General features: G+C 39.4%; 2 protein-coding genes across 3 annotated transcripts; one reads left to right on the plus strand and one right to left on the minus strand.

Annotated features, from left to right (window-relative positions):
- Positions 1 to 1,992: 1,992 nt before the first annotated feature.
- Positions 1,993 to 8,996, minus strand: armc1 (armadillo repeat containing 1). Of its 2 annotated transcripts, none has more exons than XM_086066548.1 (7): positions 8,774 to 8,996; positions 7,404 to 7,609; positions 6,881 to 6,972; positions 5,580 to 5,772; positions 5,250 to 5,366; positions 4,283 to 4,357; positions 1,993 to 3,600 (listed from the first exon to the last, which is right to left on the minus strand). In XM_086066548.1, the coding sequence occupies exons 2-7, from the start codon at positions 7,563 to 7,565 to the stop codon at positions 3,397 to 3,399; spliced, it is 843 nt and encodes a 280-aa protein (XP_085922674.1). In that variant the 5' UTR covers positions 7,566 to 7,609; positions 8,774 to 8,996; the 3' UTR covers positions 1,993 to 3,396. The 2 variants fall into 2 exon arrangements, with proteins under 2 accessions (XP_085922674.1, XP_085922673.1); XM_086066547.1 differs by having other exon boundaries at positions 7,404 to 7,613; positions 8,774 to 8,993.
- A 299-nt stretch (positions 8,997 to 9,295) lies between these two features.
- Positions 9,296 to 13,750, plus strand: mtfr1 (mitochondrial fission regulator 1). The gene is made up of 8 exons (XM_086066169.1): positions 9,296 to 9,400; positions 10,084 to 10,192; positions 10,262 to 10,360; positions 11,407 to 11,549; positions 11,932 to 12,170; positions 12,267 to 12,519; positions 12,656 to 12,815; positions 13,113 to 13,750. The coding sequence occupies exons 2-8, from the start codon at positions 10,157 to 10,159 to the stop codon at positions 13,158 to 13,160; spliced, it is 978 nt and encodes a 325-aa protein (XP_085922295.1). The 5' UTR covers positions 9,296 to 9,400; positions 10,084 to 10,156; the 3' UTR covers positions 13,161 to 13,750.
- The last annotated feature ends 17 nt before the right edge of the window (positions 13,751 to 13,767 follow it).

Below are 13,767 nucleotides of genomic sequence, written 5' to 3' on the forward strand. Positions count from 1 at the left end.
AATTTAAAAAATTAATGAAATGAAACCCAAAAATGTATTCTAATTATAACTCTATTTATTTTGTTTTTAATTGTTGTTTAATTATTGTTAATATTTTTGTTTAGAGGCTAGAACGGATTAATAGCATTTCCATTCATTCCAATGAATACAGACGATTTGAGACAACTATATCTCTCCATCAGGGTCAGAAGCCTTACGTGTAGCCGACCATGTTGCGTCTTAAGCGGGCCACTCAAACAGTCAGCGTGACCTTCGCTCGGGCGCGATAAAGAGCGAGCGACATTACATCTCAACAACACAGATCAAGAGAAATGTCTCAATTAAACCTCCCGGGTGAAGCAAGAAGAAGAAGAGTTATCGCTCCCGCCGCGCTCGCCACGTCCTCAAAAGTTATTTGACATCAATTGCCAGAGTCACATCATTTCCTGCCACCCCGGCCGCCGCCGCCGCCGGGATTTACGGCCGATAGCGTTGACTCGGCCCGCCATCTCGCCCTCGCCGCATGCAAATAGTCACAGGCGGCGCAGCCTTAGCAGGACGCTGATTGGCTTTTATCCCACACGAAGGCGAAGTGTCCTATGTGGACGTGTTTTGGCTAATATCATATATAATGTCATTATACGGAAGCATACGAAGCCCTCCGTAACGTCATTTAATGCACTATAAAGCGCCTCGCCTACTGTATTCGCCAGTAAAAGCAAGCTTATGGCTGCATGGATATTGACGATGATGATTGCGAGGAAGTCAGGCCGATCATTTATTGTAGATTGAAATGCAGGTTCAGCAGGTGCAGCTCCATTTGCTTTTAAACTATACTCAGTTATTACGTTATGGATTTTTTGTATATGATAACTTGGACTTACAGTAATTTTATTTTTTATGCATATTTTATCATGTTTTTTTTTTTTTTATCGTATATTCTTACAATTTATTTTTCGCCATCAATTTTACACCTTTATAATCAGAGGTGGCAAATCTGGGTCCAGAAAGTAAAAACTCTGCCACAGTTTAGCTTTAGCCCCAGGTGCTAGCTAGCAAGCTCCCGAGCTAGCTCGTTTACCTGCTAGGGAGCTCACTAGCTAGCACAAGGGGCTAAAGCCAAAATGTGGCAGGGTTTTTAGGTGCTAGCTAGCGAGCGCTCAAGCTAGCTTGTTTATATGTTGGGAGCTAGCTAGCTAGCACAAGGGGCTAAAGCCAAACTGTGGCAGGGTTTTTACTTTCTAGACATGGATTTGGCGCCACTGTTTATAATAATAGCTTATATTTATGTTAGAATTTGTAAATGACTATGCATTTAGTTTTACAGGTATTTTTTTACTATATTTTTTGTACCCATAAAATGTTAAAATATATTTGTCGACAAGTACCAGTTAAATTAGTTTATAGTGTTTTGTTTTGGGGAGTGTTTGCCGACGCTACGCCATTGTATTTTGTCCCACATTTATTTTTAAAATGACTTTTTAATCAACAATGGTGCATTTATTTTATATTTGTTTATGATTTTTTTTTAATATTGCGGCAGTAGTACGTTTTTTTTTTACACATTTTGTATTGCGTCAAAATATTTCATTACAAATATTTATTCAAAGCTAATGTTTTTTTTTTTTTTTTTTTTAAAGTGTGTTGTATTAATTTTTCCCCAATTTTATATTTCAGTGCAACTAAAACTGGATTAAAAGCAACCAAAAAAAACCACATAATATTTGTATCAAAATTCATCATTCTCCGATTTTTTGAGGGGATTAGACGGCGACGTGTGTACCTAATGAAGTGCCGCAGCAGGAAGTGACATCACTACTCCTCTTGCGGTCCACCAGTGTCGCTCCAGGGCCTGCATCTGGCCTCAGCTGCTGCCTGCTGCCTGGCCCACCAGCACCATGCAAAAGCTGGGGCTGCTGGATTGCCTCCCCTCACTACCCTAAGGCACCTCTCATTTCAAGAAAAATGAATTAGCTCTCAGAAAAATAAAAAAATAAATCTCACACGAAAACATTGAATTTGAAGTTTATGGTCATTTGATGGGAATGAGCAATACAGTATATTACACAGGTGGGAAGTCTGTACATTTCTGCCGTTCGGATCTAATATGGGGACAAAACCTGAGGACGACTACTAGTCAAGCAAATACTGATCCTAATAACGCAATGTTAAAAAAAATATATTATTGCTTTACCAGGAAGTAGCCGCCACCGCTAGATTTAGGTCACGCCGCCGCATTACGACCTCAACGAACAAGAGACGAGACAAGTGGCCGAGTCAGCACTGCACTGTGTAGCGTTGTTGTGTACAGGACGTTAATTATGCGAGACATAATGCCGGGAAAATAACAGGTCAACCTGGGATGTGAGGTAAGCACTTTCGGCAACAGAGATCTCGTTTTTGTGGCGCAAAAAAACAAAACAAACTCAACTGACAAAATGTTTCAAGATTACTCGGGTGGAGGGGTTAAGCACCATTTACAAAATGTACACGATACTATTATTATTGTGGAGTGTCGGGGCACTCGCTTTTCTGATCAGGGGCCATTATTAATTCAACGAACGAACAAATGTTTAATGAAAACAAAATGTTCTACTATAATTTTTTTCATTTAAATTTTTTGAAAATAAAAACTAAAATTACATTCAAATTAAAATAAGCCCCCTAAAAAAATTTTTTTTTAAACTGTCTTTCTTTTTTAAATTAAAAAAATATGTCAAATGAAATTAAACCCAATAATGTGTTCTAATTTTTCTTTACTTTCAATTGTATTTTAATTATTCTTTAGCACAATTAATATACAAACAAAATTCCGACATTATTTACATTTTCTTAAATGTAGTTTTAATTGTTTCATGTTTTTTTCTTTCTTAAATAAAATAAGCCCAAATTCTCACAGCTGTGAAAATAAACATTTGTTCGCGCCGATTTTTTACAATTATTATGGCCCTAAGAGGACTAAAATGGCCGCCGAAGCAAAAAGCCACGTGTTCTGCGCTCTCTAAGGACGCTCCAGCAATGAATAAATAATAATTACAGAGAAATGTCCGCAAAAAAAGAAAGGCACGCAAAAGAATTAGGGGGGCAAGATAGGCACTTTTACATGCTTAAAAAAAAGAAAAGAAAAGAAAAAAATACATAAATTGTGTAAATATTAGTATGATAAATATTATAGAAATGGTGAGGGCGGTTGAAATCATGCACAAAAAAAAAAATCATCTCCCAACGTAACAGAACGAGCGTCCTTGGTGTCAGCTGATTTCAAGTCCTCTAGTTTGGGGATATGCAGTAGCGAGCGTACGCTTAATATACACACACGCTGTAGCTCTGCGTGTGTGTTTGTGTGTGTTGGTCAGTCCAGGCTAAGCCCACCCAGCATGGTGGTATAATGTAGTGGTTGCGGGGGAGGGGGGGGTGTCACCAATAGAAAGAACGAGTCAGGAAATTGGCGGCCGTGTTGAGCCAGCCCATTCCGTCCGTGACGGAGCCCACGCGTGTCACCGCCTTGTCGGGATCATGCGACGGACTCTCCTCCTCGGGCAGGTAGTCCGGGATGTCCGTGTTCTCCGCCGCCGCCGCAGCGCCCTCGCCCTCGCCCTCCTCCTGGAATGGCATGATCAGCTGCGAGCGACACAAACAGACATAGCGGCTTGGATGTTTGGCACAAGGATCCGAACATGTAACGTAGGATTTTCAATGGCACATTTACGTTGATTCCAAAACACCAAATCTGGATCGTATTTGGATTAAACTGTAACTATTAAAATGATTAAAAACAGCAAGATTATCCGTTGACAACTAACAGAAGCGTTCAAACTTGTTGAGTGGGGGTTTTCTAAATTAGATTTACACTGCACCCAAAATGCCCAATCTGGATCAGATCTGGAATAAACACGTACTTGCTTTTGGCTTTTAAAATTCTGCAAAACAAGCTGCTCCGATGACGCTTGATAGCTACGAGCGTTCTAACTCCTTAAGTGGCATTTTTACCCAATCTGGATCAGAACCGGTTTGAACTTAATTTTTTTTTTTCAAAGGGAACATCCTAACCATCATTAATAAAAATGCATATTAATACATCAACCAGTAGTTGACAAACAAAACAAGTAGACAAAAACATGAACTCCTTGCTTGAAGTCATGACTGAGCCAAGCCTGACACCTGTTGGTCATACTGGGTACTGACATGTAGCAGACACCAAATACTGTTAAATACAGTAAAAAGCTGTGTTAATATAATATATATGATCAATTCTCAGAATCCTTAGACGTGCTTAAAAGGGTGTGAAATCCCCAGCCCTCACCTCTCCTCCGTCCTCCGTCCTCAACACCTGTTGGGCTTTCATCACTTTCGTGGAGTTGATGGCTGTGCCCAACGCCTGTCACACATTCCAAAAATGTTTTTTGTTAACATACAATACTGTATTTTTGTTAATAATAACAATAACAAGTGAAGATCCTGAAAGGTGGCCAGCATGCAGTGACAGGTTTCATTCCTGAGGTAATAAAAAGCTATTTGAATGACACTCAGTCTGTTTCCCTTAATGGTATTAACTCATTCACTGCCATTGACGGCTATAAACGTCAAAAAATTATTTGAACTATTTCTCTTAGTTTAACATTTTTTCTTACTTTTGTGAACAAGAGTTTGAAAACCTTTTTTTTTTGTGTGTACATTATAACAGATCTAAAAAAAAAAAAAAAGATTAATCGTGAGTTAACTAGTGAAGTAATGCGATAATTACAATTAAAAAAATAATAATAATCGCCCGACGCCCAGAATTTTTAAGAATCTTTTCTTTTTCAACAAAAGAATGCCAATTTTTTTTCCGATGGCTACAAAGGCAAAAAAAAAATTGCAACATATTTGAAGTGAAGTAAAATTATGTTGAAACTATTTTAGTTAAATTTTAAAACACAAAAATAAAATTGAAATCACAATAACATTAAAATGTGTACTTTAAATACACAAATAAGCCAATAAAATTATTGAAATAATGACAAAATATTTTTATATATTTTGTTTTACAAAAAGATTCAAATTAAAACTTTGCAAACATTAAATAAATATATATATTACTTGAATAAATAAAATACACAAAATATTGAATTTTTTTTTTATTATAATAATTTATTATAAAAATAAAATAAAATACAGCAGTAAATGCAAAACACCATTATATAAAAAAATCTAGCCCTTGGAAGATTTTGTAACTAAAATGGCCCCTGCTAGGAAAAACTTGTTGCAATGCGTGTGAGTCACTTGCTTACGTCAGCTTTAAGGTCGGAGCGGATCCTCACAACACATCTTTTGACGGCCATCTGGAAAGTGAAGCTGATGACGCCTCGGATCTTCAGCAAGGCCTCCTCGCATAAGCTCCTGCGAGTCTGCACGCCAAAGACCGTGCAAGACGGGATAAATGTGTAAAGATTTGAAAAGATAAAATGCTTCAAGTTAAACACAACTGAACTGTACATCTTTGTTTTTTTTATATTAAGCCAGTGTAACATGAAGCTAAGCTTGAACAATGAATTCAGTTATTCTTTCTTGTACCACTAGAGGGAGCCCAAACTTTGACTACATAAACAACGGACACCTACCGAGTCGTCAAGTCCGTCGATGTGCAGCACTACCGTCTTGGCCCTCTTGTTGTTGGAGCCCAGGAAGAACTGAGCCTTCCGCCGGCAGGAGGCCGCGGCCGCCTCGGCCTGCTCGGCTTCCTCTTTGCCGGCCGACTGGAAGATCTCGTAGATCTCCGACGCCAGGAGTTTGGTTTCACCGGGCGACGTGCTCCTTAAAAGACGGACGGAGAAGACAGGTTATAAACCACATCTATTTCTACATTATTACTTTGTAAATGATGCTCTGCTCCACAGTGTCAAGTAAAAAAAAAAAAAAAAAAGAGCCTCCTATTGAACATTATAAACAGTCATTTATTTTTTAAATCACAATGATTTTAAATTCAATTTATATATAATCATCATTTTCATTTATTTGTATATACTTTTTTTTTAATGATTTATTATACCAGTTGCATATTTTATTATTTTAGTACATTTACTAAATATGATTCATTATTATTAACAGCTAATAGTTTAATATTTAAAAGATTGTACTGAATTTAAGAACCTAATTAAAAGTTATTTAAATTTAACGCACTGTATTACATCAGTCAATCAATAAACATATTGAATGAAAAAGGTATTTCATTTGCAGAACTAAATTAACTCATTCACTGCCATTGACGGCTATAGACGTCAACAATTCATTTGAACTATTTCTATTAGTTTAAAATTGTTTCCACTTCTGTTAGCAAGAGTATAAAAACCTACAAAAAACATTTTTTATTGTACATTTAGAACAGATATAAAATTTGTGATTAATCGTGAATTAACTCATGCAATTAATTACGATTTAAAAAAATAATAATCGCTTAACGCCCCTAATTTTTAATAATCTTTTATTTATTTATTTATTTTTAAAAGAAAAGATTATTAAAAATTAGGGGCATCGGGCGATTACATTTTGTAATCGTAATTAATCGCATGACTTCACTAGTTAACTCACGATTAATCACAAATTTTATATCTGTTCTAAATGTATACAATAAAAAAAATCTACATTTTTATACTCTTGTTAACAAAAGTGGGGAAAATGTTAAACTAATAGAAATAGTTCAAATGAATGTTGACATCTGTAGCAGTCAATGGCAGTGAATGAGTTAATGTTGAAAAATTACTCTGAAAGTACAAAATAAATAATTTAAAAAAAAAAGACTTTATTTTGTCTGATAATTTGGGGGGGGGTTAAAATCTTGTGAGCCCAACAGGACGTTACTAAAGGAAAAAAAAATGCAGCCCATCTTAAATGGTTTGATGCGGTGTGTAAGAGTGCCACTTGCTTCTGCATGACATTTTGCAAACTCAGCATCATGCCCAGCTCGCCCTTCATCTTCTCCCTGTTGGCTCGACATTCTGCCAGGTAGCGCACGGCCTAAGAACACACACACACACACACACAATGATGAGACACTTACAGTAGGTAGCCATTTTGTAGCGTTATAAAAACACATACTAGGTGTTATATAAGCAACAAGAAATGTGCATGTCGTGGCAGTGCGTTTAGTTACGCTTCGCAGGCTTCTGTCGAGCAATTGTTATTCCATAAAACGACTTCAAAGTGTGTTACAATGCTCAAGTTAAATAGACAAGAACACAATCAATCCCTCGGGGTAGTTTTGGCTTCACTGGATTTGAAGAACCCCGGGAAATGGCCACTTCCAACCTAATTGCTTGGATTCATGACAGAATTGCCTAACAAATTTTAGGTTGCTAAGTGAAAGTGTCTTCGGTCTTGGTAGCGAGGTTTCCCGTTTCATCAATCTGAAGTTCTTTGAACAACAAAAAAACCTTTAAGACACCTACCAGCAGTGCAGAGTAGACCACCTGCGGGTTCGGGTGGTCCAGGAAAAGGATGAGTCCCGGTAAGCATCCATGATCCTCTACGATGGCCCTGCGATTGAGAGGGTCTGCGGCGAGGTCCCGCAGCTGGTTCACCACCGCCAGCGCATCCAACTCCGCACTCATGGCGCCTCTTGTCCGGCGGCCACGCGCATCCAACCAACCTCCACCTGGCTGCAACAAAACACACATTTATAGTCAATTAGTCGGTCAGTTAGTTTGGCTGGCTTTTTCAGATTAAAATTATATATTTTTTTAAACGACATTAGCATGTGGGGTGCAGGTATTATTGTCGTCATCTTTGGGGTCCCCTTAATATCTGTGAATCTGAATGTATGTGACTTTTTAAAACAATACTTGGCCTGGTGAGTGACGTGGGAGTCAGAATGAAAGTGCGGAGCTGGCTGTTGTGAGCTCAGGTTAGCCGCGAGATTTTAACTGGCTAACTGTTAGCCATTGTAAATGTGCTATTTGTTCCGTTTTGCAGTAGACACTGTGCTTTGTTCAATTGTTATCTTCATTTTTTTTTTCAATGTCAAAGCATCTGTGAGCCATTTATTTGAAGGGTAATGATAGTTTAAACTATTAATATAAGAATTTAGAAACATTTCGGGTGGAGCATCTATTATTTGCAAAGTTTTGCCTTTTACGAAACTGAATCATGATCAATTTATGTTTTTTAATTTTCTACTACGTTAATAAGAAATAAATAGTGTCCTGTTTTTGATAAAGGGATGGAAATTACACTTTTTTTGGTAAATCATCAAGCAATCAAAAAAATAATTGACACAATCGTTTATTTTTTCTTAAAAAAATATTTTTTTATACATTTTCTATGTCCCCCAGAGAATAATGAAAGCTTTTAATAGTAACAAAGCGAATCTTTTGAGTTTTAAAGTAACAAAATGGTGTAACAAGAGATTAGGAACTAACCAGAAAAAGGTATTTAAGAAGCTTAAAGCAGCAATTGGTTGACCTATTTATCATAAGAGCACTTGTATAACACAATACGCCACCATGAATACCGCTAATAAAGTAATAAGTAAATTTCGTAGCCCTTCAAAACAAATGAACAGCTCATATTTCATATTTATCCCACCTGACAAGCTGTTATGCTTCATTGAATGTCTTTTGCAGCGTTAAACACGTCACGACGGCCATACATGTCAATTTGAAAGGACACACAGCATTTGAATGTATTCAAATGTCGATCTTTCATGACGTTTTGTTCGACCCTGAGAGCCTCACCTCAAATCTCGCCCTGTTAAAAAGACCGAGACGCGTCGCTGCTGGCTAGGCTAGGCTAGGCTAAGGCTAACTCGAGTCAACCTCACCTTTCAGTCAGTATTCGGCGAAACCATCAAACAGCCGCGGCCCAACCTTGGTGACACAAGACGCAGAGGTGTCGCACCAAGAGGCAAAGTGTCGCAGTTGTAAAAACAACCTTTTATATAATAAGTTAATTAGCGATGGGCCCTCCGCCTTTTCTTCTACTATGCTCGTTTAAGCTAGCAGCTGTGCTCACTGTTTTGGGTTTTGGGGCACGTCAAGTGGGTACGGTAGTTTAAACGCCTACACCTACCGGTTCCAGCGGTTCCCAGCTGTTAAAACACGATAAGTTCCACTGGGACAAATGAAGATGAAGAATCAAACGCACACTCAAATTCCGCTACATGATTGGACATTCTTCTTTGAGCGACTAAAACAAAACCCAATCGCAAGATAACCTTGTTAAAATACCAACATTTTATTGGCTACAATAGGTGACAATCAATACTATTGTCCAATGGTGGTGGTGTATTGCAACAACGTGACGATTATAATTCCCATAATCCAATTGGTTCAAAGATTTTAATGACTACCTCCACATCAGTCACCTCTTTGCGGGACATGTCCGACGACTAGACAAGGTGGAAACATTCGGAAAGTTGTCAGAAAACCTTCCAGTTAGACTTCCCAAGGTATCAGATCACATATTTGACATTTATGCACTTTTATATGTTTTACGAGACAGGAACAGATGCGTCAAAGCGTTCCTTTTCCTCGATCTACACTGTTGACGTTTTCGTAGCCCCAAAACGTTGGTTCAATCCGGTGGTTAGCCACGCTGGCTAACTACTAGTTAGCATTAGGTAGCCACAATGTACGATTAAAAACGAGCTGATAATGATTTTAAACTCTATTGGTGTTGTTAAGTGTACTTAAATGTGGCGATATAAGATTATTTTATTCGTTTTCATAGTGTCATGTTGAAAACGGCAACCAAGGTGATGATTGCAAACGTTTTATTATTATAATTTTCAAGAGTAAAATTTCACATCGGGTTGAGCTGATATTGTTTAATGTAAAGAGTTTGCACTGCGATAGCTTTAGTGTTTTATAAATTAGACGTTTTTTTTTGTTGTTGCAAATTTGCGAAGTCATTGATGTCATGATGTTTGACATGATGCAAGTGCGCCTTTGAAACAGTTCTTTAAAATAAATAAAATCAATTAACACGGTAACATTCTGTCATTTCGTAGACGTCATTCAACAAACAAACTCCATTTTTACAAATGCAACAATAAATAAAAGTGACTATGATTGTGACCGCAATATTGTTTCTAGCGGTGTTTTAAAAAAAATAAATGTATTTGTCCTTTAGATTCCTGTTCGGCGATGACGTCATCCCCATTCGGGCATGTGTCAATCAGCCCGTTTTCAGTGCCGCAGGAGCAATGAATAAACACTATGAACGCATCGAAATGGACCTGGTAGGTAAACGGGTACATTTTGAGTTTTCTTTGTATGTGATGGAATTGTAATTGAAAAAAACTTTTTAGTCTTTTGGATCAGCCAAGCCCTACGGGTCCACGAGGAGTATCGTGAGGAGGATAGCGAGCAATCTGCCTCTCAAACCATGCCCAAGGGTTCAATTTCAGGTAAGACAATGGCCGCCGTAGGTGTCTGATATCAAGGGTTTCTATAATCTGATATTGTTTGGTGTAATATATAAATGTATTGCTTGTTTGTTGTAGGAATTTGAAAAAAAATAAGCGAAGAAAGAAACTATAAACATTTGCCGCGTCAACAAAAAGCTGGATGAAGTCAACCTAGCAATTTTTGCGGCTTCTTTTCCAAACGGCGTCAAACTGTCATGTGACTTTCGCCTGCGTGTCAACTTGTTGACATCACAGTTCTGTTGTTATGGATGTTATGGCGAGCGACCGCTGTCCTTTTTCCAACCATAAACAGTTGCCGAGGAGTGGTACAAGAGCTCTTTTGAAAATGTTGGCATGTTGCTTTTGCATCTTCTTTCAACATGCCTTTTCTCTCTCTCTCTTTTTCCCCCCCTCTTCTCCTTTCCAGCGACCCACCCTATGCTATGCGGAATGCAGTATGTCCGCTTTAGGTCAGTTTGTTCGCAATGAGGCTCGACTGTCACCATGAGTCCTTTCCTCTTTCTTACTTCTTGTGTGTGTGTGTATGTGTGTGTGTGTGTGTAAATACTAGGAAAGGCATTATATATAAAAATAAAATAAAATGTGCTCAGGCAGATCGATAAGCACATTGTGTTGCAAATAAGAATAGCTCAAATGCTAACATGCTAACAAACATGTAGCACTAATATGTTTATGTGATTTAATGCCTTGGCTACCGTTTTATTACGGGTCAAATGCTAACATGCTAACAGAGGCTGTGCTAACATGTTGCAAGCTAGCAAACTGACTGGAAAAAAGTGCTAACGCGGGTTTATTAGGATTTCGCATCAATTCCCTATAATTGGGTAGGGACGGGACACCGCGACGGTTTGACATGCTAGCATGTAGCAAGATGGAAACCTTAGAAGATTGCTCAGGATTTTACATTTGATCGTTGGTCGCTATTTCAAACGACAATGGGTGAAATGCTAACACGCTAACAGTTGCCATGCTAACGCTATGGCGGATGTACCAAACATGGCTTTTTTTTTTTCTTTTTGTACCAGCTGTATCCATTCGGCGAGGATGCCGACGTTTTCAGGAAGAAGGAGCACGCCGTGGCCTCACTCGCCGACGTCTCCTGGATCGACCAGGAAGAGGAAGAGGACGACCATGACGAGGAGGAGCAGGAAGATGAAGGCAGACCTCGGTGAGAAATTCATAATCCTACAGCGGCCACAGAAGTCATCAAAACCTTACGTTCTAACCTAGTTTTTAAAACTTGAATATCAAAATGCACTTTTAAAGTAAATGCCTTCCCTCCAATAAACATATCACACTGTATCTGGAACCATTAAATGCGGAAATCTTGTTTAGTTTGCTTATTTTTCTCTGAAAAATAAATGCCTTCCCTCTAATTGACATGTTACATCCATACTGTTGAATGAAAATATGACCATGTTCAGCAATTGTACTTATTTTTGTCACTCAAATATGAGAATGCATTTTCAAAGACCTCCCCTCGAATAAACATCTTACCTGGTACTACGTGCAGCTGTGTAACTTAACGTTCCTCTCTCACTCTTTCCTAGCAAATCGCGGCCTCCCCGAGGGCTGGCGTTCCGGGGTCGCCTGCCTCGGCCCCGGAGAGTCCGCCTTGCCCGGCGACGCTCGCTCCCCAGCCTCCCTCAGAACCCGCCAGACCCTCAGGGTCCGGCGGCCGCCAACGACGTGGCCATCCAGAAAATCAGCGCGCTGGAGACGGAGCTGGCCAAGCTGCGAGCGCAGATAGCCCAGATCGTGCTGGCCCAGGAGAGGAGCGCCCAGTCAGGTAGGAAAATTCCCCCTCTTGTCGTCCTGACGTAAATTGCCCACTAGATGGCGGCAGATTGCCACAATTTGAGCATTCTGCTTCCACTGGCCTCAGACGCATCCACTGGGTCAAGCACATGCCCGCCACCATGTGGCGGCGGGCCTCCCCCGCCCCCACCTCCCCCTCCTCCCCCGCCCCCTCCTCTTCCCCCGGGAATGCAGCGCACCTTTTCCGCCATGGACCTGATAAAGGAGCGGCGCGGGAAAAAGACGCAAGGCCAGACGGAGACAAAGACGCACGTGGAAATGCCAAGCATGCTGGATGTCCTCAAGGACATGAGCAAAGTCAAGCTGAGATCCGTCAAGAGGTAAGTACACGGATAATTAGCGTTACTACGTCATCATGAAACGGCGAAGGACGAGAGTTGGAATGCAACTTTTGACGTTTCGACTTCATACTCACCGAATTTCAACTCGGTCCTCGTTCATCTCGTTTGTGAGCAGTCGGCCGGCGAACGCGGGGCAGGGCGACAATCTGAAGGAGCCGACAGACGCCGCCGCGCTCATCGCGCAGGCTCTCAAGAGGAAGTTTGCGCACACGTACCCGCAACACAATCAAGGGGACCAAGGGGACCGCGTCAAACATCCGGCCGAGAGCCCTCTGGTAACAATACACATCACTGATTTCACTGCTACTAAGTCAAAATAGCAACAGATTAAGTTGGGGAATAACTGGGGCAAGTTGCGTTTTTTTTTTTTTTTTACAAGGATAAATATCACAAGGAGTATTTTTTTTTTTTTTATTGGCGATAAAAATCGAGTCTTGTGAAATGAAAAATCCATTTTTTCCTTAATATTCTAAGTTCCAACCTTTTCTTGCAATATTCTGACCTCGTCATATTGTGGCCGTTATTCTCATTCTCCATTTTGTGTGTCTTTTTTTTGGGTTGGGGGGGGACAGTTTGGTCAGCACATGTTGAGATCAACTGGGAAGCTCAAGCTTGTCTAAAGGAATGAATTGCAGCTTACTGACGAAGAGGAGGCGGAGAATGTTCCAAATGGACGTTATGACTTTGTATTTGTGGAAGCACATAAGGGATATTCCTCTCAATTCTGTCCCCGTGTTGACAGTTTGGTGCACTTTAAGTTATACAAAGCATATATATATATATGTGTCAGTGTAGCCATTCTATAATGTATAGTGACACTCAACTGGTCATAGGTAAATTATTATTTTAATTTTGTAGTAAAGCGCTTTAACAGTATAGTTTTTTTTTTTGTCCTAAATGTGTACCAATTGTTGCTTTAAGACGAACACTAACTTGCCAAAATTACAAGTAAAATGTGATTTTTTTTATTTCTTTTCAATTAATACCTCATTTGATGGTCAAATGTCATCTTGATTTTATTATAAACAAGTGTTACATTTTAAATTGTGGTACAATGTCATGACTGACATGATTTGTTTTATTAATTGTTAGTTTTTGCAAGGAAAGAGGGACCATTGTGATTTGTTCAAAATCTTTTGCAGTGGAATTGTGTTCTGTTAGGATACTGTCCAGTTGTAACTTATTAAATAAAACTGTCAAGACTGGACAAGCGTGTGCGTTTGTGAT

Source organism: Leptonotus elevatus, chromosome 21 (genome assembly GCF_054856555.1).
Source record: "Leptonotus elevatus isolate MCC_2025b chromosome 21, RoL_Lele_1.0, whole genome shotgun sequence".
NCBI classification, from domain to species: Eukaryota; Metazoa; Chordata; class Actinopteri; order Syngnathiformes; family Syngnathidae; genus Leptonotus; species Leptonotus elevatus.

Excerpts from the sequence above, each read along its gene's own strand:
- armc1 (XM_086066548.1), bottom strand. The coding sequence starts at position 7,565 with ATGAGTGCGGAGTTGGATGCGCTGGCGGTGGTGAACCAGCTGCGGGAC. Across the intron at positions 5,367-5,579 it reads TCGACGGACTTGACGACTCG|ACTCGCAGGAGCTTATGCGA; the intron begins GTAGGTGTCCGT and ends TTTGGCGTGCAG. Across the intron at positions 4,358-5,249 it reads GCTCCGACCTTAAAGCTGAC|GCGTTGGGCACAGCCATCAA; the intron begins GTAAGCAAGTGA and ends AATGTGTGACAG.
- mtfr1 (XM_086066169.1), top strand. The coding sequence starts at position 10,157 with ATGAATAAACACTATGAACGCATCGAAATGGACCTG. Across the intron at positions 11,550-11,931 it reads GAAGATGAAGGCAGACCTCG|CAAATCGCGGCCTCCCCGAG; the intron begins GTGAGAAATTCA and ends ACTCTTTCCTAG. Across the intron at positions 12,171-12,266 it reads GGAGAGGAGCGCCCAGTCAG|ACGCATCCACTGGGTCAAGC; the intron begins GTAGGAAAATTC and ends CACTGGCCTCAG.